Source organism: Larimichthys crocea, chromosome XV, assembly GCF_000972845.2.
Source record: "Larimichthys crocea isolate SSNF chromosome XV, L_crocea_2.0, whole genome shotgun sequence".
In the NCBI taxonomy this organism is placed as follows: Eukaryota; Metazoa; Chordata; class Actinopteri; family Sciaenidae; genus Larimichthys; species Larimichthys crocea.
This window is the reverse complement of record NC_040025.1, coordinates 17,353,696-17,375,773: the sequence shown is the minus strand read 5'-3', so window position 1 is coordinate 17,375,773 and position 22,078 is coordinate 17,353,696. Positions and strand designations below refer to the sequence as shown.

General features: G+C 38.6%; 1 protein-coding gene across 1 annotated transcript in view; it reads right to left on the bottom strand.

Annotated features, from left to right (window-relative positions):
* Positions 1–7,110: 7,110 nt before the first annotated feature.
* cpne5a (copine Va) overlaps positions 7,111–22,078 on the bottom strand; it is a 68,058-nt gene continuing 53,090 nt past the window's right edge. The window contains exons 15-21 of the mRNA XM_019259223.2: positions 21,418–21,464; positions 20,905–21,086; positions 19,018–19,145; positions 15,863–15,965; positions 12,750–12,807; positions 12,471–12,544; positions 7,111–11,455 (exon numbers count right to left, since the gene is read on the bottom strand). Of these exons, the coding sequence (XP_019114768.1) occupies positions 11,267–11,455; positions 12,471–12,544; positions 12,750–12,807; positions 15,863–15,965; positions 19,018–19,145; positions 20,905–21,086; positions 21,418–21,464 (781 nt within the window). The 3' untranslated portion in view covers positions 7,111–11,266. The remainder of the gene's footprint in view (positions 11,456–12,470; positions 12,545–12,749; positions 12,808–15,862; positions 15,966–19,017; positions 19,146–20,904; positions 21,087–21,417; positions 21,465–22,078) is intronic.

The following is a 22,078-nucleotide window of genomic DNA, read 5'->3' as shown; positions in this document are numbered from 1 at the left end:
TTTTATCCACAGATGTTACAATCAGTGTGATTTCAGTCTTAATGGATGAGTGGTGTAAAAAGCAATTTTGTTTGTCCAACATACAGCCCAATCAGATTGCCCTTCACTGATATATGGGTAGGCCTTCATAAAATGGTTCAGTTAGTGTTTAAGCACAGTGAAACATTGTTAATATTTGGGATTGTCAGTGTTTTTGTTCTCTTCTTTTCCTTTTTTACAGTGTGCTCGAGAACATACTTGATATTTTGACCATTTATCCATTACTGTTAGCAATCAAATCAGACTTCTCTACTCACTGGCTAACAGTTCTCTAAAGTACAACTGCTACTTAGGTACTCCTAACTACAACACCTTTTGTAGAGTGTTTGGTGGAAAACCGATGCTTTAACTTCAACTTTTACTTTAATATCACCCGGTAAACACAACAGACTTAAACCTAAAATACATAAACCATAATGAAACACATACAATTTGCAAAAACACACCACCACTATTTCACTTATTTTGGTGAAAACAGGATCATATTTTATGGAGAAAATGTTTTCTGATGGACATTAAAGTAAACTGCTGTAAACTATACAGAAAAAAAACTAAACTAAAGCTACCCTGACTGAGAGCTCAGAGCACTGGGGGAGTGTTTACACTGGTGGCACAGGCATTTTGGACCACTGTGAAGAGTAATGAGCAGCAGAATAACTGGAGCTGTAACTGGGTTCAGCAGAGGCAGAGCATGGCAGAAGCTGGAAGAAGAGACATAAGAAGATGACAATGGAAGCTTAGAAGAGAAAAAGAGAGTGAGCAGACAAAAGGTTGTTGGACAAGCTTAACTCTCACACTGACTTTTAGTTCTTGGTGAGAGTATCGTGAAATGAAAGTCTGAAAGACAGGCGCTGTGCTGGGCTTCCTGTTGTTGGACTAGTAAGTAATATTAGCTGGCTGCTATGTCTTGTGTTGATGCACTTGACTGATGTTTGGCTCTTAGCAAAGTAGGTGACTCGCTAGTGTTTGATCATAAGTAATTTAATCAGAACAAATACACGTGTACAACTGTCCATATTTACGATAGTGGTATTGCTCTCTGAAACTTGGGTTGCTAAATCTTACATAACGTTGCTTTAAGTAAATTTATGAAATGTAGCAGCTTTACTTTAATGTAGTATTTTAATTAGGTGCTACCATTACTTAAAAAATACTATTACTACCATTACTACTAAAAAATGATTTTCACATATCTTAGCTGCAAGGAGTACTGGGCATCAGCCATAGACAACTTGAACACGTATGTGGCTTTCCAGCTTCATGCACAGGACACATTACCACGAATCCTCCCTGAATAGAAAATCAGTCTAAAATTGTTGTAACCTAGGGCCATTTTTCTCATCTTGCTTGGCGGGTTAGAAAATATCGCCAACATGCAAATGAATGCATTGCACATGCACAGGGTTTGGTTTTGGAGAAACATTCGTACATGATGTAGGGGTAGGGTAGGAGTCCTCACCCCAGTGAAGAATCACATAGTGACTGCACTGGTGTGAAGCCAAGGATGACAAAGTTAAATCAAATCCATCAACTTGGCAGAGAACTTGACTTGACACAGCTGAAACAAGGACTTTCCTGGAGAGAAAAAACATTGAGCAACAGGGCAGCTTTTTAAATCAGGCCCCAGAGAAAATCATATTCTTTATTTCATTTCCACTTCAATGTCTCAAAATGCTGAGTGTATCAGTTTGTAGCGGTTCTTCAAAGACAACGCCTCTCTGACAGAGCTGTGTGGGAGGCGAGCACCAGCTCAGAGCTTTCGTGTAGGTGATCAGAAGAGTAGCACAAGTCTAGAGATAGACAATAGGAGATCCACTGGTTTCTGTACTTTGTAGTGGTATCTCTCAGTCCCTCTTTCACAAACTGTCACAGAGAGTTGGAATGATGAAGCTGAGCTGTGTCACACCCACACAGCAGCAGTGGCTGTTATCTTTTTGCTCACAGTCTACAGCTATTTCTGTGTGCGTGCGGGAGTATATACACACATGTTTGGGAATAAATGTGTTTGTGTGTCTTCTGAGGGGGCAAATACACAATCATGAGAAGTAAGAGGGATGAGACTGAGCACAGCAGTCACAAAACATCTCTGAAAAGGCAGATTTACAAGAAGGGGTAAAAGCAGCACCAAAAAAAGGCAATTATTTTGAGAAATGTAGTTGTTGCTTAGTGACTTTCAAAGAATTCAAATGATTTCTGAGCGGTTCTCTTTCCCACAAAGCATCATTAAAAACTGGGCATTTTCCCACAATGTTCAACCTTGTACTGGAAACATTAACTGAACAGACCACATCATTAAATGCTGAAGATTTTCTGCATGTATCAAGCTTTTGAGCGACAGCACTGTAGTCCACGGGATAACTCATTCATCATTCGTTCTTTCACATCAAAAGAGACTCAATCAGGCAGCCTTATATTCACAGAGATCCGTTTTTTTTCCTTTATTTTTCTGTCTTCCAAGGAGCAGTCATTCATCACTCTCTCTTTGTTAATATCCCATAAGACCATAGGAGGGAGTCTCTGGCTTACATGGGCCCGCATCCAGCTGCTTGTGGATGACTCACAAGACAGTGCTTCCCTATGGGGGGCTCCGTCCTTCCCCTCCTCTCCCCTACTGTACTCCTCATGCTCTCTCCTGCTGTCTCTCCTCCCTGCTACACTATCTCCCTCCTCTGTGCTCTCTCTAATCTCCTTTAGTCCTCGTTCCAGCCTCCCACCCTCTGTCCTCTCTCCTTCCAGCTTTTATTTCTCTCTCGATGCCCCTCTCTCTCATCTTTAAAGTCCCCACTTCCTCTGTTCTCCCGTATATTCTCATCGCGTCCTCCTTCCCCTCCAGCCACAGAGATTACAGCCCTGGCTCCAAGACTCTGAAGAGGTAATCTAAGGTGTATGGTAAATACATGCAGAGAGAGCAGCAGATACAGCAGTTGGCAGCGTATGAAGTATTATCTGAGCACAATATAGCACCTACGTTCAATTATTTGAAATCTCCCAAGCCTTTTTCTGCATGACAGGGCTGGTAAAGCCAGGCATTGTGTGCGCTTTTCAGTTTGCTGCTAAATGGCACGCATCAACCAGGGAATGGTGCTCACCGCTGAAATGGTTTATGGCTCCTGGCAGCATCTGCACTTGGAGATGTCACAGCCATTTGATTTGCGTGAGATTGAGTCAGCGTTGATGTCTTACATTTCTAACGGACCGTAGGAAAATTACCAGAGGGCAAGGGGGTATTGTAAATTACAATTTTGACTTTTCGGGAGAGCAGGGAGGGTCATTCCTCTTTTTTTTTCTTTCCTTATACTTCAATTTTACCGCCCCTTGTGATATTTATGTAGACTGTTTACAGTTTAGAAAGTCATATGCTCAGTCCATTTGGTAACAAGTCTGTCAGATTAAAATACAAAATACACTGTCTTTCAATCCATTAAAAGCATTACCCAACAAGGGGAAGGTAATGTCATAAAACAGCTTCATTTATCATTAAACTGCCCATCATTTTCTTTAAAGGCCAGATGAACATACAGTTCATTTGAACTACTTGTTTTGTTCAAACACTGCCAGACCAAAACATATTTTATCTATACTCATATACTCTCAGTACTGATATTTGAATAGCTGGTACCAGATTTCTTCTTAAAACATGACTTAAACAATTATCAATGCCTAATTGATTAAATATATTCAAATATATTTCAGGCAGTGGTTTACAGGCAATTTCGGCTGTATTGGTATTTAGTTTATCGTTATTTGCATCCTCCTGTGTGGTCGCATGCAGAATCACATAAAATCTCTAAAATATACCTGACATTTTCAGTCTCAGTGTTGTTTTTGTCCATAATGGGAATGCATTTTTATAGGGAACAGGCTGTTCCAGCATGCAGCAAACAGTAAGGCTCACTCTGCCAGAATATAATGATATTCAGCACATCAGACTCCCCCCTGAGAAGTGAGCACTCTCATACTGGAGGTATTCAGCTAGTCTCTATTGTTTACCCGTTGATTTTTTTTTTATGTGTGTGTGTGGTCAGATAACCAGTGCTTTCATCATTTTCAGGCAGAAGATGGTATATACTTGAACTTATTCCAAACTAAAGATCTCTACTGTGTGCTTTAGTTTAAAAGTAAAATGAACAGCTGAAAGAAATATGACATGTTTGTATTTCTTTTCAGTGAATGTGACGTGATAATTAAGATGATTCATCACAGTTATTTTCTGTGTGAGTGGCTATCCCAGCTGACAAATCTCCAACACATTATCTCATATGGCCAGTAATGGGAAACCACCTACTGCACCACTCTGGCTCTATTACAGTGCACTGTAAACTCACTCATTCTTCTAATATCATTCTTTATCAGTACTCTAATGATGATTTATAGCCAATACAAGGGCGGCTAGTGAATCGTGGTGGTGAGTGCATTTGTGCTGCTCAGCGAGACCCATGTTGTCACCCCGAGGTGAGCGGAGTTCATTTTGAACAGCAGCAGGAAGGTTACAAAAAGGAGGTATAGCATACAGTCTGTGGGAGCTGTGAGGAGTACTGACTTCAAACCTGAAAAGATATAGCTATATGTTTTCAAGTGACCTGAGCTCCACAAATTTGGGAATGTTGTTCACGTTGTCATCAGACATGAAACAGCCTTCCTTGCTGCTGGAGAAGCTGGAGGCTGTTTTAATTAGACAGCGCTGGCAGTGCTGTGACATACCAGGAAGAGATCTGGTTCTGGTTGGTTTCCAGGTCAGTAGTTAAAGTACAGTCCACCCTGAACTCTGATTAGAGTGGGGATAGCGTCTGCACACCTCCCTCCTTGCCTTGTTAAACCGATTAAAAACAGACACTCCAGAGTTCAGAGGAGCTTTTGGTGGCTGTTGACCGAAATGACTGCAGACCTTATTAAACATCATTAAACATTAAACACACAGTATGTGACCTCATTAAACACATTAAACACGCACAGCATGTAATTTCTGCTGCTAGCTGTCTCTCATCAAAACAATAACCAAAGACGTAGTTTGATGACGTCGTTACTTGTGGGAGTTGTCTTCATTGTTACACAACCGACATTCTGGCGAACCAGTCACCTTCAACAACTTCCTTTCTCACTTTCTGACGTTTATAGAGAGGATAAAGAGGCATATGACGCTAATGACAGGCAACTGAACGAAATATCAACTTAAATATGATTACAGATTTCTCTGGGTTTGAACATTGCTGGAAACATTTGGGATGATGTAAGTACACAACTCAATTAACAGGTTTGATTATTTTTAGACATTTGAATGCAGAAATGTTGAATACTATACCCTTCAATGTTGTAAGCTGCATGCAGAAACTGATTTAAATGATTTCTTTAGATGATCTAATATCCATCTGTAGTTCAGCCTTAAAGCATTAAAGGTTATGCTAGCTGTTTCCCGCATTTTTATGCTAAGATAAGCTAACTGTAGCCTCATGATTACTGATATGAGATGATGCATATCTGTTTTCTCATGTAACTCTATAAAATGAATGTGATACACATTTCCCAAAATGCCGAACAAGTCCTTTACTGTAAGTGTCTTTTCCATGAAACTGTTTTTCAACATCTATTTTGGTTCATAATATGTTGCCTGCCAGAACTGCAGAGTAATTGGTGTAATTAGTTCTGAGCAGAACTCTTTTGTGAATGATTTTTGCATTATTATACATGTGAAATGTTATAAGAAGGGTATAATTCTATGTCATTAGCTGTTGATTTTGTTCCTGGCTGCCAGTTGGTGGTTATTGTTCAAGCAGTAAGTGGGTGGGCAAGGGAGGTGTTGGCTCTATCTCAGGCTTGTAATTTATGGCTCCAGCTGCTGTCTCCCTCTCTCCAGGGGGACATCTTGATTCGTCAGCAGTGCATCTCATTAAAGGGGGGGGAGAAAAAAAAATCACATTTTGATGTGGAACGCATTCTGCGAGAGGACGCTCATCACTGATTGGACACCAGTCTCTCTCGGTGGGATAGTGTGTATGAACCACCATGTAAAAAAAAGCTGCAACAAAAATCTTGTGACAGCAGCTTTTCTAATGTATGACCTCACACTGACAGGTAGATTCATCAAAACAAAAAACAAAACAAGGAAATGTAGTTAAGACAGCTAGGGTTAAATTTGACTTTTTACCAAAGTTTGTTCACAGGCAAGGTTTTGGTTCAGCAACTAAGATTACTATAACCATATTGAAATAGTTTTTTTCTGTTTTATGTCCCATATATTCTCTGTTGACTTAGGGACCATCAATAAATGACTATTTAAATTATACAATATTGATGTGTGTGTTTTTTTTTTTTTTTATATCATTGTGCTGACTTGCCCACATTAGTGAAAATTTGCTTCACTTACTTTCTTAGTTCAGAACTGCATTTGTTGTAGAGTTGCATCTAATGTGTCTGCTGTAGTAATCCGTTTTGGTATGGATTTGGAGTCACATTACATTTAAGCTATTGGATCAATATTTTTTCACAAAACATATTTCTACCAAATAGAAGCACTAAAATCCAATATGAAGACATATGCATGTCCTTTTGTTCAGTGCAGTAATAATATTTGCTATTGATTTGGAGTAAGTGTGTCTCATTACATGGAAGCTATTGAAAAATGCCAATATTTTCTATCAGAATATTTAGATAAAATAAACAAATCACACATTTGAAATCAAAATAGACGTGCTACATGAGACCATTTTAGTATAATTCTTCTCTTAGAAATGTCATTATGAGCAAGTCATTATGCAGGTATAAGAAAACAAAACATTTATTGATGGTCCCTAAATCCACCTATGGCAATTTAGCCTAAAACGGGAGGTGATGTGACCTGCAGTGAATGTCTGTTGAATATCCAACTTAAAACTAGTTTCACTGCGGAGAAATCACACACAAAAATATACAACATATTTTTTACTTTGTGTTTCTCCAAGATGGCTGGTTAAAATCCAAGTTAATGAATTACTCCGTTAACTTTAAACAAACACACACACACACACACACACACACAGACAGGCAAAACTGACTCCTCAGAATAAATTAAAAGAATACGAAGAGTCACAAAAGAGTTTCTTCATCATTTAATAACTGCAGCACTGTGGAGCCAGCAGGCTGATGCAAAACAAGATACAGATCTACATCAAATACACGGTATTCTGCAGTTCATGACTCATTAATGGCAATCTAAATTCATCCAAAAGTTAAGCATTCATGGGGAAAATGATGTCACTTGAGTCAACGTCGGATGGTGCCGAAGTTTGAACATAAAATGAATCTCGGCATGTGAAGTTAGAAAGAAGTGAGCTCACCAGAACTCCTCCTCTTTTTTTGAAGCTAGCGTTTGGAGGCTAAATCTGCCACTACTAGCCCAACTGAATCAGATTGCACTGTGGGTAATGTAGGCATAATGTTTTAGCAAAAAACAACAGTGAATAGAATAAAAATAGAATATCTCTGGTTCTGCTGTTTTGACATTTTATCATGTAATAGGACAATACGTGATGTTAAATCAGTGGAGTTCTCTTTTGAAGTTACTCGCTTTATCAGTGATCAAACACTCACACAAAAAAAATCTTGCATTCTGCCAAAGTTGTCAATATTTTATTAATCTTCAGTTAAGGCAATCCATTACAAAGCATTTCACAAACCACAGTATAACGACAATATCATGTCCAACACCTGGTTTGGAAATTATTCAGCATGCAAGTCAGAGACCAAGAGAGGTATGTAAACGACCTGGGATAAAACAGGAGTAGTGGCAAGAAGAACCCATACAGTTTGTGTCTCATAGGAACAGAATGGAAAGAAACCAACATGCTAGAAGTGGCTGTTATCTCTGAATAACATCCGAAGTAACAAATGAAGCACAGAGGCAGATGCACTAATCAGGTGAAATGAAGGCAGACTATCAAACTTCCTGCCGTTTTGGCACAAACATGCACATTGTCTAAAGAGGCCAAGTTCAGCAACTGAACACATTTTGGCACTGTGTATTCTTTATATGGGGCTTATGTACATAATTAGAATTCAGCCTCAAAGAAAATTCAAAATGAAGGGATAAATAATCAAAGCCATTCCCACCGAGAGAAAATAAATAACTGAAGTGTTGGAAAGACATCTTTTAGACTGCAAAATATATTTAATGATAATAATCTAATGTCTCACAATTGCATAAGTGTCAATACTGTGCTCATTTCATATTTATTGATTAGTAGTTTTTTTCATTTCCTTGTGGAAGAAATATGCCTCAGGATAAAAAACAAAAAAAGACTATAGCTTATTATAGTTTTAGCAGAGCAGCCAAAGAAGCCATTTAATCCTACTTCAGCTAATTTTGATTAATTACACAAAATATGCCTGAAAAGTGCACACAACATATGCCCCCAACCTGACACATTTAATTTAATTTATGTTCACAGACATTTGCAATCACACTCACAGTATATGAGCTGCATGCTGATCCTGACTTAACGTGACACGCTTTTTCCACCTATGAGTAATGATTACCTTTTAAAAAGAAGATGTGAAAACCATAATCACTTTGAAAAGCAGAATTTAAAATAAAGTTAATATTTCAGATAGTTAAGCTATTAATTTAAAATACTCTTTAAATATATTTAATAAGAAATATATTGAATGTATAATAATGATTTCCTTTTGGCTTGAATGGCTTTCTGTAGAGGTATTCAGGTATTTATGCGGGTTATGTAAGTAAACTTAATGGCCTCATTTAATTTCTGATCACTGAACAAGTGAATTTGGCAGCAGATTAAACTCTGCTTTGTCTTCTGAGGGAAGAATGTCATCACTAATGAAAGATTAAAAAAAGAAAAGTATAAAGATGGATCTGGACCCGTGACAGAAGGAGTTCACTGCCTCTGGACTGAGTTTCTGAAGTATCATCAGACTCTATCTTCTCTCTGAGAGCACTAAAGCAATGGGAGTCAAACAACATTAAACGCCTGACTAAAGATCGTAAAGTAACATGAGTCACATGAATACACTTGCTCTAAACACAAAACAAAACAGTGAGAAATCAGAGCTTCACAATCTCAGAGAACATGACAAATCTTTCTAAACGTTAGTTCTCCAGTGCCATTTGGTGAAACTCTGCGAGTACAAAATGAACTGAATGATGCACAGACACGACAGATCAAAGATAAACTGACTTTTTAACGAAACCCATGAATGTTTACGTTTTCCTTGAGGCAATGTAAGTAGCCACAGTTGAAGTGTAAACAAGTCTTGACTTTGAATATTGTACAACAAGGCTCAGTGACACTGTTTACTTTCATTATTTCAAAGACCATCAGTGAAGAGCTTTAAGTATAAAAAGTACAGAGCACTGGTTGAGACAGTGTGTCCTAATCTTGTAACAGTTTTATCATCGCTACCATTTTCTGTGTGTACATCTTAAACATGTGACCTGCTGCTGCTGGCAGAATAACACCTGGGTAACTGAATTTGGATATGTTTCCATATAATAGGCACATTTGGATCGAGATATTGAGTGACTGAGAGATACTAATGAAAATGATGGCCGTTATAAATAGATTAATTAGGATGTACACAAGCAGGCCACAATGGCTGTAACAAAATTTTTACACAGTCACTGAAAGAAAATATGGATATGAATATATCAATAACTGGCTTGAACTGAATTGTAAAACAAATTGTGAAATTGTATTTAGGTACTAAAATGATATCCCAATGTTTTGTTATAAAATGGGCTGTTGTGCATTAGTGTAAAAATGTTTTCTGGGAACACAATTAAGACTAAAACACAGGAAGCAAAACGCGTACACGAGACACTGAATCAGAAAAGATGGACTTGTGACTGTTTTTGTTTTGTGCAATCAGTTGTGGTTTTTCTTTAGATCATTAAAAAAAACATTCATCGCTCAAATATCTCATACTCCATACTTGTGGCTGATTTGTGATTGTTTTCATTTTGGGGAAACAAATCAATTTTAGGGGGGAAGAAAGTGACTGTTAGCTGACACCAGTCTTTAAAAAAATGGGGTTGTAGGGTCCTCTAAAAGTACCAAGCAAAATCCCAGACATTAAACTGTAACCACAACAAATATAATGGAAAGAAACACAAGCTGCGAGATGACAAATGAAATATGGCAGCATGACTTAAGCAGGACAGCAGGATTTACCTCTCTGCATACTAACAGGGAAAGCAAGCATGTGCTCTGAATTATTCATCTATTTTTCTGTAAACATCCTGTTTTTAGGATAAATATAAGTTCATTTTAATATATCAGTACAGTCATTTTCTTATAAACATTCTTCCTGCTGTCATCATGTTTAAAATGACAGTGGAAGACGAGGTTAAAGCCATGCTGGAAACATAATGTCGGATCCTTCCATTATTTTCATTGTGGTAGCTGTTGGTTCTTTCAAAATAATGTTTTTTTAGCTTATTAACATTATAACCTTTGTGCTTTTTATTTGAAGAGTAATTAGTGCATTCTGTTAATATAAATATTAAAAATACATATAAGACATGGTGCTGGATAATCAGTATGGCGACAGCTCACTGCAGGTCCTCTACATGTATTTAACAGCTTGCAATCAAAAATTATCCATCAGTGAAAATGATTCATAAACTGCTTAATAGGTTTTTATCACATGCTTTTATATTACAGTCCTTATCAAAGTAGAAATGGGGATTTTTTTTATTACACTGGTCACAAAATATAAGATGGAAAACTACAGGGGAAATATGACTTTAATCCCCACCCTTAAAACCCCCTCAAAGGAATAAATTATTTCTCCAATAAATAAATAAATAAATTAGTATACACATGATTTCCTAGTTTAACACACATCGATTCCAAAAGGTATCACAAACATGATAGACTGTCACATTCTAATATATTTATGCCTTCAAACAGGCTCTCTCTACAGGTTTACTTGCTATCCATTACATCACCACTTTGACAGGTTGACAGCAAACAACTAAAACCTCCCTTTTACACCGGACCTCTCTCAGCACTCTCATCCTCAAACACTCAGAAGAAGAGAGAATAAAACTCCCTGATCATCAGCAGCTTCCCCCAACGCAGTATTACTGCTCCAAAACAAAATGGAGTCTCATCATCTTTTCATTTAGCCGGATTAATATTTACGAAAGGGCCTCAGAAGCATTTCCATCGTGGATACGGGTTCCCATCAATCCCGAACCTGCCCCACCCCAACGTGGAGCTGTGTATGGGGCTCAGACGGGGTTGGTCTGGAGGTGGTCGCCGGTTGAGTAAGCCGGTGGGACGAGGTTAGGTTTAATGCCTCGGCTCTTCATGTAAGAGATCAGCTGGTCAGGGATCTCAGCCAGTACATCTTTAGCCAGCCGCGCCATGCTCAGCACATGGTTGCCTGTGCGGTCCATGTAGTCTCTAAACGGGACAAACTGTTGTGACACGGGAAAGAAATCTCTTGATGAAAAGAACATATCATATATGCAACAAGTCTAACAGGAAATGTCCCATGTTACCTGACAATATGAAACCACTGGACCAAACAATTTGCAGATGATTTTGCTTTTTATACGGTTTTAATGTATAGCAACAGATCACCCGTTGATGGCTCCACAACAGCATGTACATATACTTTGTTTATGTACCCCACAGTAGCTTAATCTGTGGTATTGTGCGACTTGAGCTAAGCATAACAAGAGACACATCTAGAACTTCTATTTCGTCCTGTTTTTTTCACTCATTACTGTAATGAAATGACTGTATTTACGCTGATAGCAAGTGGGCATCGCGGTAGCAGATATCTGAGGCTTTAATTTCATCTTCACTCACAACAAATTCTACCAGCATTAGAAACCTATAGGAGAAAACAAAAGCAGCCCAAGCAGACTGATCACAGTTCTTGAGGTCACCCTGTGGCACCTTTGTAACCCCCATAAACTTGATATATAGTTTTTGAGGCAAGCATGTATATGTATACATGGATACATGTATCTATTGTACATGTATCTATGTATGTATACATGGATACATGTATAGTGAATTTTATTGCAAGACATCTATCTGGTATGATAAAGCTGATGTTATGGGTCGAGTGTGGGGTGTGGAAAATGCCAAAATGCAATTGGTTCATCCTCTGTGGAGCATAAATGTGTGCAGTAAATTTCATGGTGGACAAGTCAAGATTCTGGCCTGATAGCAGCACAAGATGAAAGGAAAACATTAAAAGTGATTTACTCAGAACCTCAACCATAAAGACCATACTTAAAAACAATCTACCCTGTAGATGTTGAGATATCTTCCTTTGTAATAAAACAAACAACAGACACTTCCATCTATAAACATGGCCTCTAATGGGGCTAAAATTATACTTTTCAAACTTTGGCAAAAATGAGCCGTGTCCATCCAATGACAAACGAAGAGTCAGACAAACATTAGAAAACATCTCACCTGTACAATGTCTCTCTCTGCCAATTTCCCCCGGGAGGAAATTCTGATGTCATCACCATCCAGCTCGACCATGGCTACAGAGAAAAGATGTTTCATGCTAAATATTTCCATACTGTGAATTATTAACATGTACAATTTTTTCTGTGCTTGAGGGAAGGCCCGAATAAATTTGAATAAAACAAATCATCCCTGATGTAAACAGACCACAAACTTGTTTCCACTGTTTTTTGTTTTTGTTTTTGTTTTTGTTTCTTGAAGAACTTTAGTTACTGTTCTCACCATCAAACTCAGCTTGGCCAACTCCAACAATGATGATAGACATGGGGAGTTTAGCTGCCTGTCATGAACAAGAAGAACAAGCAATCAGTTGTCACTTAGATGCTGGGAAGAACACGCATCAGCGTTTTTATCACTGTGTAAAGTAGTTACATTTCAAGTTATTTGTATTTATCTCACAATACACTTTTCATTCTGCTAAATAAGCATTAATCTGCAAGCACAGATGTCCAGAGATGCAAGAGAAAGAAACAATAATGGACAGCATAAAACAAGATAAACATAAATGCTACATATCATCATGTTGGTTTCTTGACCTTGTTTCACATCATATTACATTGCATAGTTTAGATTGTCCAGGGAATGACAGAAAATATAAAATGCATTATTCAACTCAGGGGCCCCAATGTTGATTAGAATATTTCAGCTAAGTGTTACACATTTTATAAGATAGACAATGTTCTGGACTTACTACAAATAAGAGCAGAATAAAAAACAGTAAAGACAATGTGTAGAAACGTGAAGTCAAACGCTTCATAAATTAAACATAATTACTTCATCCTACACACTTACATCACCCAGTCTCCTTATTTACATTATTTATTATTGATGTGTTCATATAGAAATGTTCTGAGGTCACATGGGCTGTCTATTGAAATCCAATGTACACAAAACCTAAACCTACATTTAGAGTGTAGGCAGATTTAACAATGCTTATCTTCCAAACAGCTTAAGTAGTGCAGGTTCCTCGACTGCATGAGTCTAAACCACAGTCTTGATGTGGAGAATGTGAAAGCTCTGACATGAATGAATGATATATGCTTGTGGTAGAAGTGCCTTTACAGGGTAAAAGTAGGTCAGCTCTCCTGCAAAAACCTCCCAAGGGGAGAGGCCTGTCACAGATAGGAGTAAATAGAAAGAGGGGGAACACCCTCCCCATGTTCTCGATCATTATTCTCCTACTCCTATCTTTTTTCCCATTGTATCTTCCTTTCCACCAGGCTCATTCCTCATGACCTCTTGCTCTCACACAAAATACATGCTTTCTGTTTGCCCATTCCCAGCAACACAGGACCCCACAAGCACATACCTATAAATGCCAGATCAGATTCTGTATCCAGAGCTGAATAATTCAGTGTACACCGTTCATTACTTTGCCTGCACTGTAAAGTCACTCAGGGGATCTCACTCCATCAGTCTCTCTGAGCAAACACACATACCTCTCACTGCACAGAACCATAATAAACATACATTGATAGCAGATATCTGCTGTCATAAGAAACATTTAATTGATTTTTTAAACGAAATAGCAACTTTTTTTGCCTTTTTTTGTTTGTCACACTAACCAAGAGGCGAGAGGATCCACAATAAAATAATTTCTGTGTCTCTGGTAGATAGATATTTCCAGTGCAAATGCTAACACTTTAGCATTCAGCTTCTTTAGTGCATGTATTGAATCAACATTTCCTCATTTAGTTGCTCTTAAAGTCACAGTGAAGCAGAGGTTCATGGACTCAGATGTGTCTGATCTGATTCCATAGAAGTTAGAGCGTCTTTAGCTTTTGAAATATGTAATATGACTCAGGCAGGGGTTTAGTTAGAAGTGATTTAAATTTAAAAAGAAAAAGGCTCATGCATGATTTAATACACACTTCCCCAAAATCAAGCCTGACCATATCTGGTATCTTTGTAAACTTTGGCTTCATGGGTTTAAATCAAGTTTGGTTGGACAGCAGACTTCTTAATGACTGTGGGTATGAAGAGATCAATGATGAGGAAAAAAAAAAGCTTTAAGACTATGTAAAGTATATCGAGTTAATTTCAATAATACATCTAAACCTGCTGGCTTGATCAGGAATTGGGTCAAATAAGAAATAAAAACGTGATAAAAAAGTACATTCATTGGCAAGGTGTCAGGTCTCTTGTGGCAGATTATAGTCAGTAGGTGTCCAAAGTTTGCAGAACAGGTGAAACTTTTGATTCAGATGAAGTATGCCACATGCTGCTTTTTTAAGTGTCTCTAAACTTTAAAATATTCATGGACTTTACAAAGTTACTGATCGAGCCAGCCTCATATCCAGACAACAAACTGCAACAACTGAAGACATAATTTAATACGTGGGCACAAATCAATTTATATTCTGGCTGACCAGGTCAGAGAGAGAGACCCTCTTTTATAATTTAAGATCCTGAAATTAAATTTGGAGTTAAAGAAAAACATGATGGCCCCAGCTGTCTTGTTGGATGTGTGGACATATTAGTCACTGAAGAAAGCTTTGTTTGGGAAACTAGGGACTGAGATACCTGCTACGTGCATCTTTAAGATATCTTTAAAAATACACCACAGCATCAGAGAGCACAAACAAGCAACCAAAGGTACAGAGCATTGCACATAACTCTTTCGTTATGATTCATCTCAGGGTGAAAGCTAAATGCCAAGTGAAGCAGGTCATCCAGTCCTTTGCTCTGTGGGCAGATGAAAGAGAAGCCAGGTCCAAACTGAAAGGCGAGAGGTGGAAGCAGGACACGGTAGATTTGGTAGTGCAGAGCAGCAGACAAGATCTTAAAAGGAAGGTGTGGCTGTTCGAATGGTTTGATTAACAGTCGCAAATTCCCTTTAAACCCAGTCTGCTGGGGGTCAGAGCACCATGTTGCTGTGAGGTCTACCTGGGCGATGATGAGTGTTTTATTCCAACTCTAAATGACACAGAAATATGTAGTATACAGAGAAAAGAAACACCAAGATACTACATTTTGACGAAAAAAGTGCCTCAGGTGGTGGGCTGAATATGAAACTGGCCTCTAATACAGTAAACCTGTTGACTTGAGATTGAATCTTAGCTGACCCCCTCCGCCTCCTGAGGGTCTCGATAAAAAGGAAAATATTGGACAAACAGAGCGCGCAAGCACAGGGTATGAGACAAGTGGAGCAGAAAATATCCCATAAATCCTCAAATCTAGTGCCAGTGGCTTATAAACCCCTCAAAATAACAGAAAGCCTGAGAGAAGTGCCACAGTAAGTTAAAAGCACCTGCAATGCTGGTGCCCTGCAGAGAAGGCAAGGAAGAGAGAGAGAGAGGTGAAATTTCTGCAGGTAGGGTTAGATCAGCACTCACATTCACTATGGCCTCTTTGGTCTGAGCCATGTCTGATATGACGCCATCAGTGATGATGAGCAGGACAAAGTACTGAGATCCATCCTGCACTGCTGCCGCATACCTGAAACAGAGAAATCACCAGCACAGAATGATTTAAGACACACAGACCATGTTAAAGTAAAGTAAAGTTGACTGCATGTTCATGGATTCACAGAAAACTCAGCCAAAGAGAGAATCTAAGAGCAGCAGAGCAGTGACCACTGTGTCAGAGATATAAAAAAATATTTCAAAAAAACATGATATTCAGAAACCCCTCCGCTCAGCATGTGACACAAAAGCTTAATATAGACATGTAAAGAAGTAAAATATGTTGTATAGCTCTTCACGTCTCAGAGGTCTATCCAGACACTATTACGAAACCCATCAGAGACACCACAGTGAATGTGGCCTAGTTTCAATCGCCCATTGCTGGCTGCTGGCTATGAATAATTTATTAAACTGTTTATGCAAGTGCTGCAGTCTTATTCTTTCAGAACATTATTGATTGCCGAGCACTCGACTGACCAGACTCGATGAGCAAATGGGGGAAAACGTGGCAGATCATTGAGAGAGCCGTGGACAGGTCAGAGGTCAGCTCCTTACTTTCACTTTCTGTTTGTCAAATCTGACTGGGAGCCATTGACATTTTCATCAGAACGTGTACCCAGTTAATGACAAAGGCAAAAGCAGTGACAGATGTGCTGGATATTAAAGAAACATTTGTCTTCCTCACCTGTCAAACAACAATGTGGACTACACTCAACCATTCAAGGGAGCAGAGTAATAACTGTAGCATCAAACACAGTGTTGTCTAGTCTACATTTTTAGATTTGTCCATAGATGAGAATATAACCTCAACACATGAGGGCGGCTGTGGCTCAGGAGGTAGAGCAGGTCGTCCACTAATCAGAAGATCGGCGGTTCACTCCCATGTGTGAATGTGATTAACTCCTCCTGCTCTTGATGAGCAGTGGGCACCTTGCATGGAAGCCAGAGCCATCAATGTATTAATGGGTGAATGAGATATAAACTGCAAAGGCACCTTGAGTAGTCAGAAGATTAGAAAGGTTCTATAAGTACAGTCAATTTAACAGATGAACAATTTAACATCATACTGTACATTTGGTACCCAGTATGTATTCTACATCAACAGCTTTTATCCATTTAAGAACATCGTCTGCTATTATTAATGAATCAGATTTCTGCAAAGATGACGATAAAAAAACAGAACTGCATGTTCTGCCCAACTTCTGATGTTAAGATCTGTTTCTGGTCATGTAAAGAGTCGTTTTATTATTTTCATAATTGGTTTACTGGATGGTCTCACTTCTAATGGTCTGCATCATCTTTGTGAATAAATTTCACTGTTTGAGTTTTAATGCACTCTTAGTGATACTGCACCCTGTAGGAAAGGAAACACTGTAGAGTCACAGTGTAGTTTTCTAAATGCATAAAGTCTCTGATTGCTTTGGACCCAGACGATTCAAAGCCATAATATGAATTTTTTTATTAGGCATAAAATCCTTTTAGTATTTTATTTCATCATTTTCATTCCTTGAAATTGCACAAAGAGGTCTAAAGGGGACTTTTTTCTTATTCTTGTGTCCGTGGGTAGAGGTGTTTGCTCTTCTTTTTTGTGGAGGGATATTTTTTGTTCTAGCCATCAGTCAAATGAACACAATTAACAGGAACAGAACCTTCAAAATTACATTATAAATGCTTAATTGGAGACCTGTGTTTACTGTAAGACAAGTTTTCATGGTGTGTAACATCTCCAATTAGGCTGATATACAGTAAGTGTGGTTTATTTATTTTTCAAGACTATACAATAAGTCCTCCTGTGGACACCCATGAGGGGAGATTAGTGTATAAAAAGGTAATTAATGTCTTCATGACAGAGGTGAAAATTCTTGATAAAAAAACTTGATTGATTGAACATTGATAAATATGTCCTCAATTCTGTAATGATGTCTCATATCAGCTTATAATTACATTACAGTAGTTAACCATTGATTAAATGTTTATATAATGCTTATGAATGCTTAGAGGGTTAAAATTAAGTGTTAATGTACCATAAAGTTAACGAACAATGAACGAGTGTCTGTCATGTCTTGATAAATCATGTTTTCAGTTATGTCTCACCTGTCTTGTCTGTCTCTGCCTTCCCCTGTGTGTCATCCCTGCTACCTGATTACCTGCCTCCCTCAATGTGTTTCCTGATTGTGTTTCCCCTCCCCTTTTCCATCTGTATTTAGTCTCTGTGCTCCTTTTGTTTGTCGCCAGCTTGCCTTCTCTTGTACAGTGTTCCAGCGTTTCTTTATCTCGCATTTAGTTTTGATTGACCTGATTATTTGACCTTGTGTCTGTTTTTTGACCACGATTCTTGCCCAACGATTTTGTACATTCGCCTAGACATTGATTGTACCACCATATACTTGTCTAGAATCCTTCTGTGTGCCCCCTGATAGTGTCCAAGTGAATTAATAATATTCAAGTCCAAGCCAGTCATTGTTACTGAGAACTCAGTCCCAGCTTGAGTCTGAGAGTCCAGTATTGAAGGTCGGGGCTGAAACAGCATACACCTGTGCCTTATTATTATTTTACACCCACTTTCAATGACAGAATGTGTGAATGAATTGTAATGTTGAATTAAAGTATGTGATGCCACATTCACAGTAAAATTCATGTAGCTCATGAGCAAATGGCTGAAAGGCTACATAATGAATCTCCTGCCAGTCCTCATCACCTTACCTTAAAACTCCCACCACACCAGAGTTTTTTAAAAAAGCTGCACTGCATACACCTACTGTTTCTATTCATCTCAGCCTGGCAGCTGAGGTTTTTGCTTTTAACCTTTATTTTCGATAGTGATAGCTTTAGATAGTGACAGGAAGGTAGGGAGAGAGAGATGGGGGATGACATATAGCAAAGGATCAGAATTAAACCCTGGACAGCTGTACATTGGGCTTGCTCTACCAGGTGCCCCTCCTCTTATTTTTGCTCAACTTATAGAGAAACCATCACTCATTGTCTTAACAACTCTGATGGCTCTGTATCTCCAACTGATGTTTATTCACAGACTGACTTTCACACAAAGGACAGCTGTTCTCTGGGACAAGTGTTTGTGCTTGTACCTTGCCACATGATTAACAACAGGTGCAAAGTTGGTGGGTCCATACAGTTGAACCGTCTTAAGGCTTTGATGGTAAGCTTCGAGGATCCCCTCCATGCCATTACAGTACGGGTTCTCGATGTTGCCATTCTGAGAAAAACAAAAGCAAAACATGAATAGTACAGAAACAAACAATATACACACATAATTTTAGATTTATTATTAGAATATTGGAATACAATAAGACCTGACATAAGAATAGTTTTTAAGTTTTCTCAGTGTCTAGTGCAGTAGTTCTTAACCTGGGTTCAATCGAACCCTAGGGGTTCGGTGAGTCGGTCTCAGGGGTTCGGTGGAGCCTCCGCCCTGGAATTTTTTATACCATTTGTTACAACATATCTTTGTGAGCAATCGTTTTCGAGGATGCTGGACATAAAAACTAAGAAAAGGAACAGACTTTGCTGTGAAAATGACATGAGACTGGCACTTGCCAAGGTGAAGCCACGCATATCTGAACTGGTCTCTCAAAGGCAACAGCAGAAGTCACACTGAGGTAAGTTGTTGTGAGTTCATGCACTGTGTTGGTTTTGTTATTTGAACAAGGTGATGTTAATGCACGGTTCATTTTGTGCACCAGTAAAAAAATCATATTTTATTTTTTACTAAAGAAGGGTTCAGTGAACGAGCATATGAAACTGGTGGGGTTCAGTACCTCCAACAAGGTTAAGAACCACTGGTCTAGTGAGAACTATTTTATCCTCAAATGATCCCACAATGTATCTAAAAAAAGGTAATGTACAATTGATGCTCACTGACTAAAAGAAAAATACCATCATGCATTGGGGAGACTTGGAAAAAGACAAATATAGATGACTGCCAGATGAAAGGAATGCACACACAGTAAAGTGCACAGTAAGTCAAAGCACCTCCTAGAAGCAAAGGGGAGAAGCTACCCTTGGGTTGTATCTTGTTAGCTGAAATGTTAGTTAGCCAAAAGCGTGTTTAAAATCCATCCAACATCTATTTTCTGTATCTAAATGTGTTAGACAACAAACAGGATGTCAATGAGACAGCTTTGAAGTTTGGCTGAACACACTTCTAGGTTTCTGTCCTGGATGAACAGAGATGAAAAAGATACACAACTAGTATTAAATACATGCTCGTTCCACATCGAGTGCAGTTCTCAATAACAGCGGACCACACCTGAGCATATCCAGCTGTGATCATAGGTGTGCAAGTTCATCAGATTTAAACCATAGATGTTTAGCACCATAAAAGATGGAGTGTGGAGTTGCTTAAAGGCTGAATGATATTCTGAAAACACTCTTTGTTTTTGGAGATGTGCTCGTCAAACTTCAGCTTCAGAGCTTATCTTCCTTAGCTACAAGGCACATTTTTAACCAAACAAATATTTCAGTCAGGATTGTAACTTTACTTTTCAAATCACTTACAAGACTAGAGCATGAAAAGAATCAGGCTTCAATTATATGGTGAGATGAATCTTAATTTGCAAATTTTAATGGAAACATGGAGTGATGCACACGTTACCCTGTAGACAGACTCCTCATTAGGCCGTACTATGCAGCAACCAGAGCACATTAGCTGGCTGAGAGAAGCCAAATTGATTTAAGAATCCTTCAGCCTTACAGAACCTAATTTGCACTATAAAAGGTAAATGAAATTCATTCTGAATTATGCATGTCAGAGGTGTAGCAGCATTCATTTCAAAATGCACACATCCATATTGCATATGAAAACATGCTTATCCATACATGGGAAAGAGAGCATGAAAAGAGAAAAGAGTACACATACTCAAAGATAAACTCCTATGGGAGGGCTAAAATCATTTTCACATAGCCAGATTAACTTTTATGAAAAATTCTGATGATGGATGACATTATTTACTCACCAGAGGGAACTCATGAGAGACCCTCCCATCAGGGGGCAGCTTAGCACCGAATCCCAGTGCAGGGAACATCTTATCACTGTCGTAGTCTTGGATGATCTCTCCCACAGCCTTCAGGGCCATGGCATAGGCATTCATCTGGTATGGGTTCATGTAGTGCAGTGAAGTGGACTGGGATGGATTTCCTTTCAAGACAAGAGGAGTCAGAGTCAGTGATGCAAACCATGAGGCCAAGGCCAAACTGACAGTTGCAACCAGAGAAATGTGAGCGAGCCAACACTTAATTGGATGTTCAGAATCAGAGGTGAGGCTCATTGTGACTGCCTGTGTTATTAGCACTACTGGATAAAGTGTTTTTGAGGTTACAGTGACATTATGAATTGGAACACGTCAGTAAAAAAAAGTTTGCTACAAACAGGGAGAAAACTTCAACCCCATCTTTGATTCATGGAAAATGTCACAGTCAAATATCAGAGGACGGAAATGAAAGCCTAACAGGGTGGTCAAAACACTCACCATTTGATGCGGTGAAATCAATGGCCACTGTGAAGTGAATCTGAGTCCTGAAACAGATGAAAAGGGGAAAGGATGCTGTTAACAAGGCTCTCCCAGGTTTCACTGTTTCACGGTTTCGCTCTCTGCTCTACCTCTCATCTGAGAGGAGGTGTGATGAAACGAAACCCACAACACTGTTGATAATATGCTTTTATGGTCTGTGCAACATGGGATCTAATCAGGTTTTTATTATTCAACTATATGCAACATTTGCTTATGGTCAAAAAGCATCCAAAGAACAGATATGATCTTCAAATATAATGCTGTATTTAAAGATTTAACGGCACAACGGCAAACTGAAAACCACAAACACATCCAACAGTAACTGAGAAAAACTCATGAAGGCATAATAATTTCTCACATGATCTCCACAAACACATAATGAGTCGCTGCAGCTGGCTTAATGATTTCACACACAGAGGAAAAGTATTATTATTATTAACGGGGCGCAAAAGCTTTAAAAAGAACATTTCCTCATCATGTTCATCTATCTTTTTAAAGATAGATGAACATTACACAACCCTGCAAACATTACACAACCCTGTATACTGTGCATCTGGTCATTATTGTCACCATTATAATATTTATCATTGATTACTGTCTTTGTTCCACTTGGTCACTA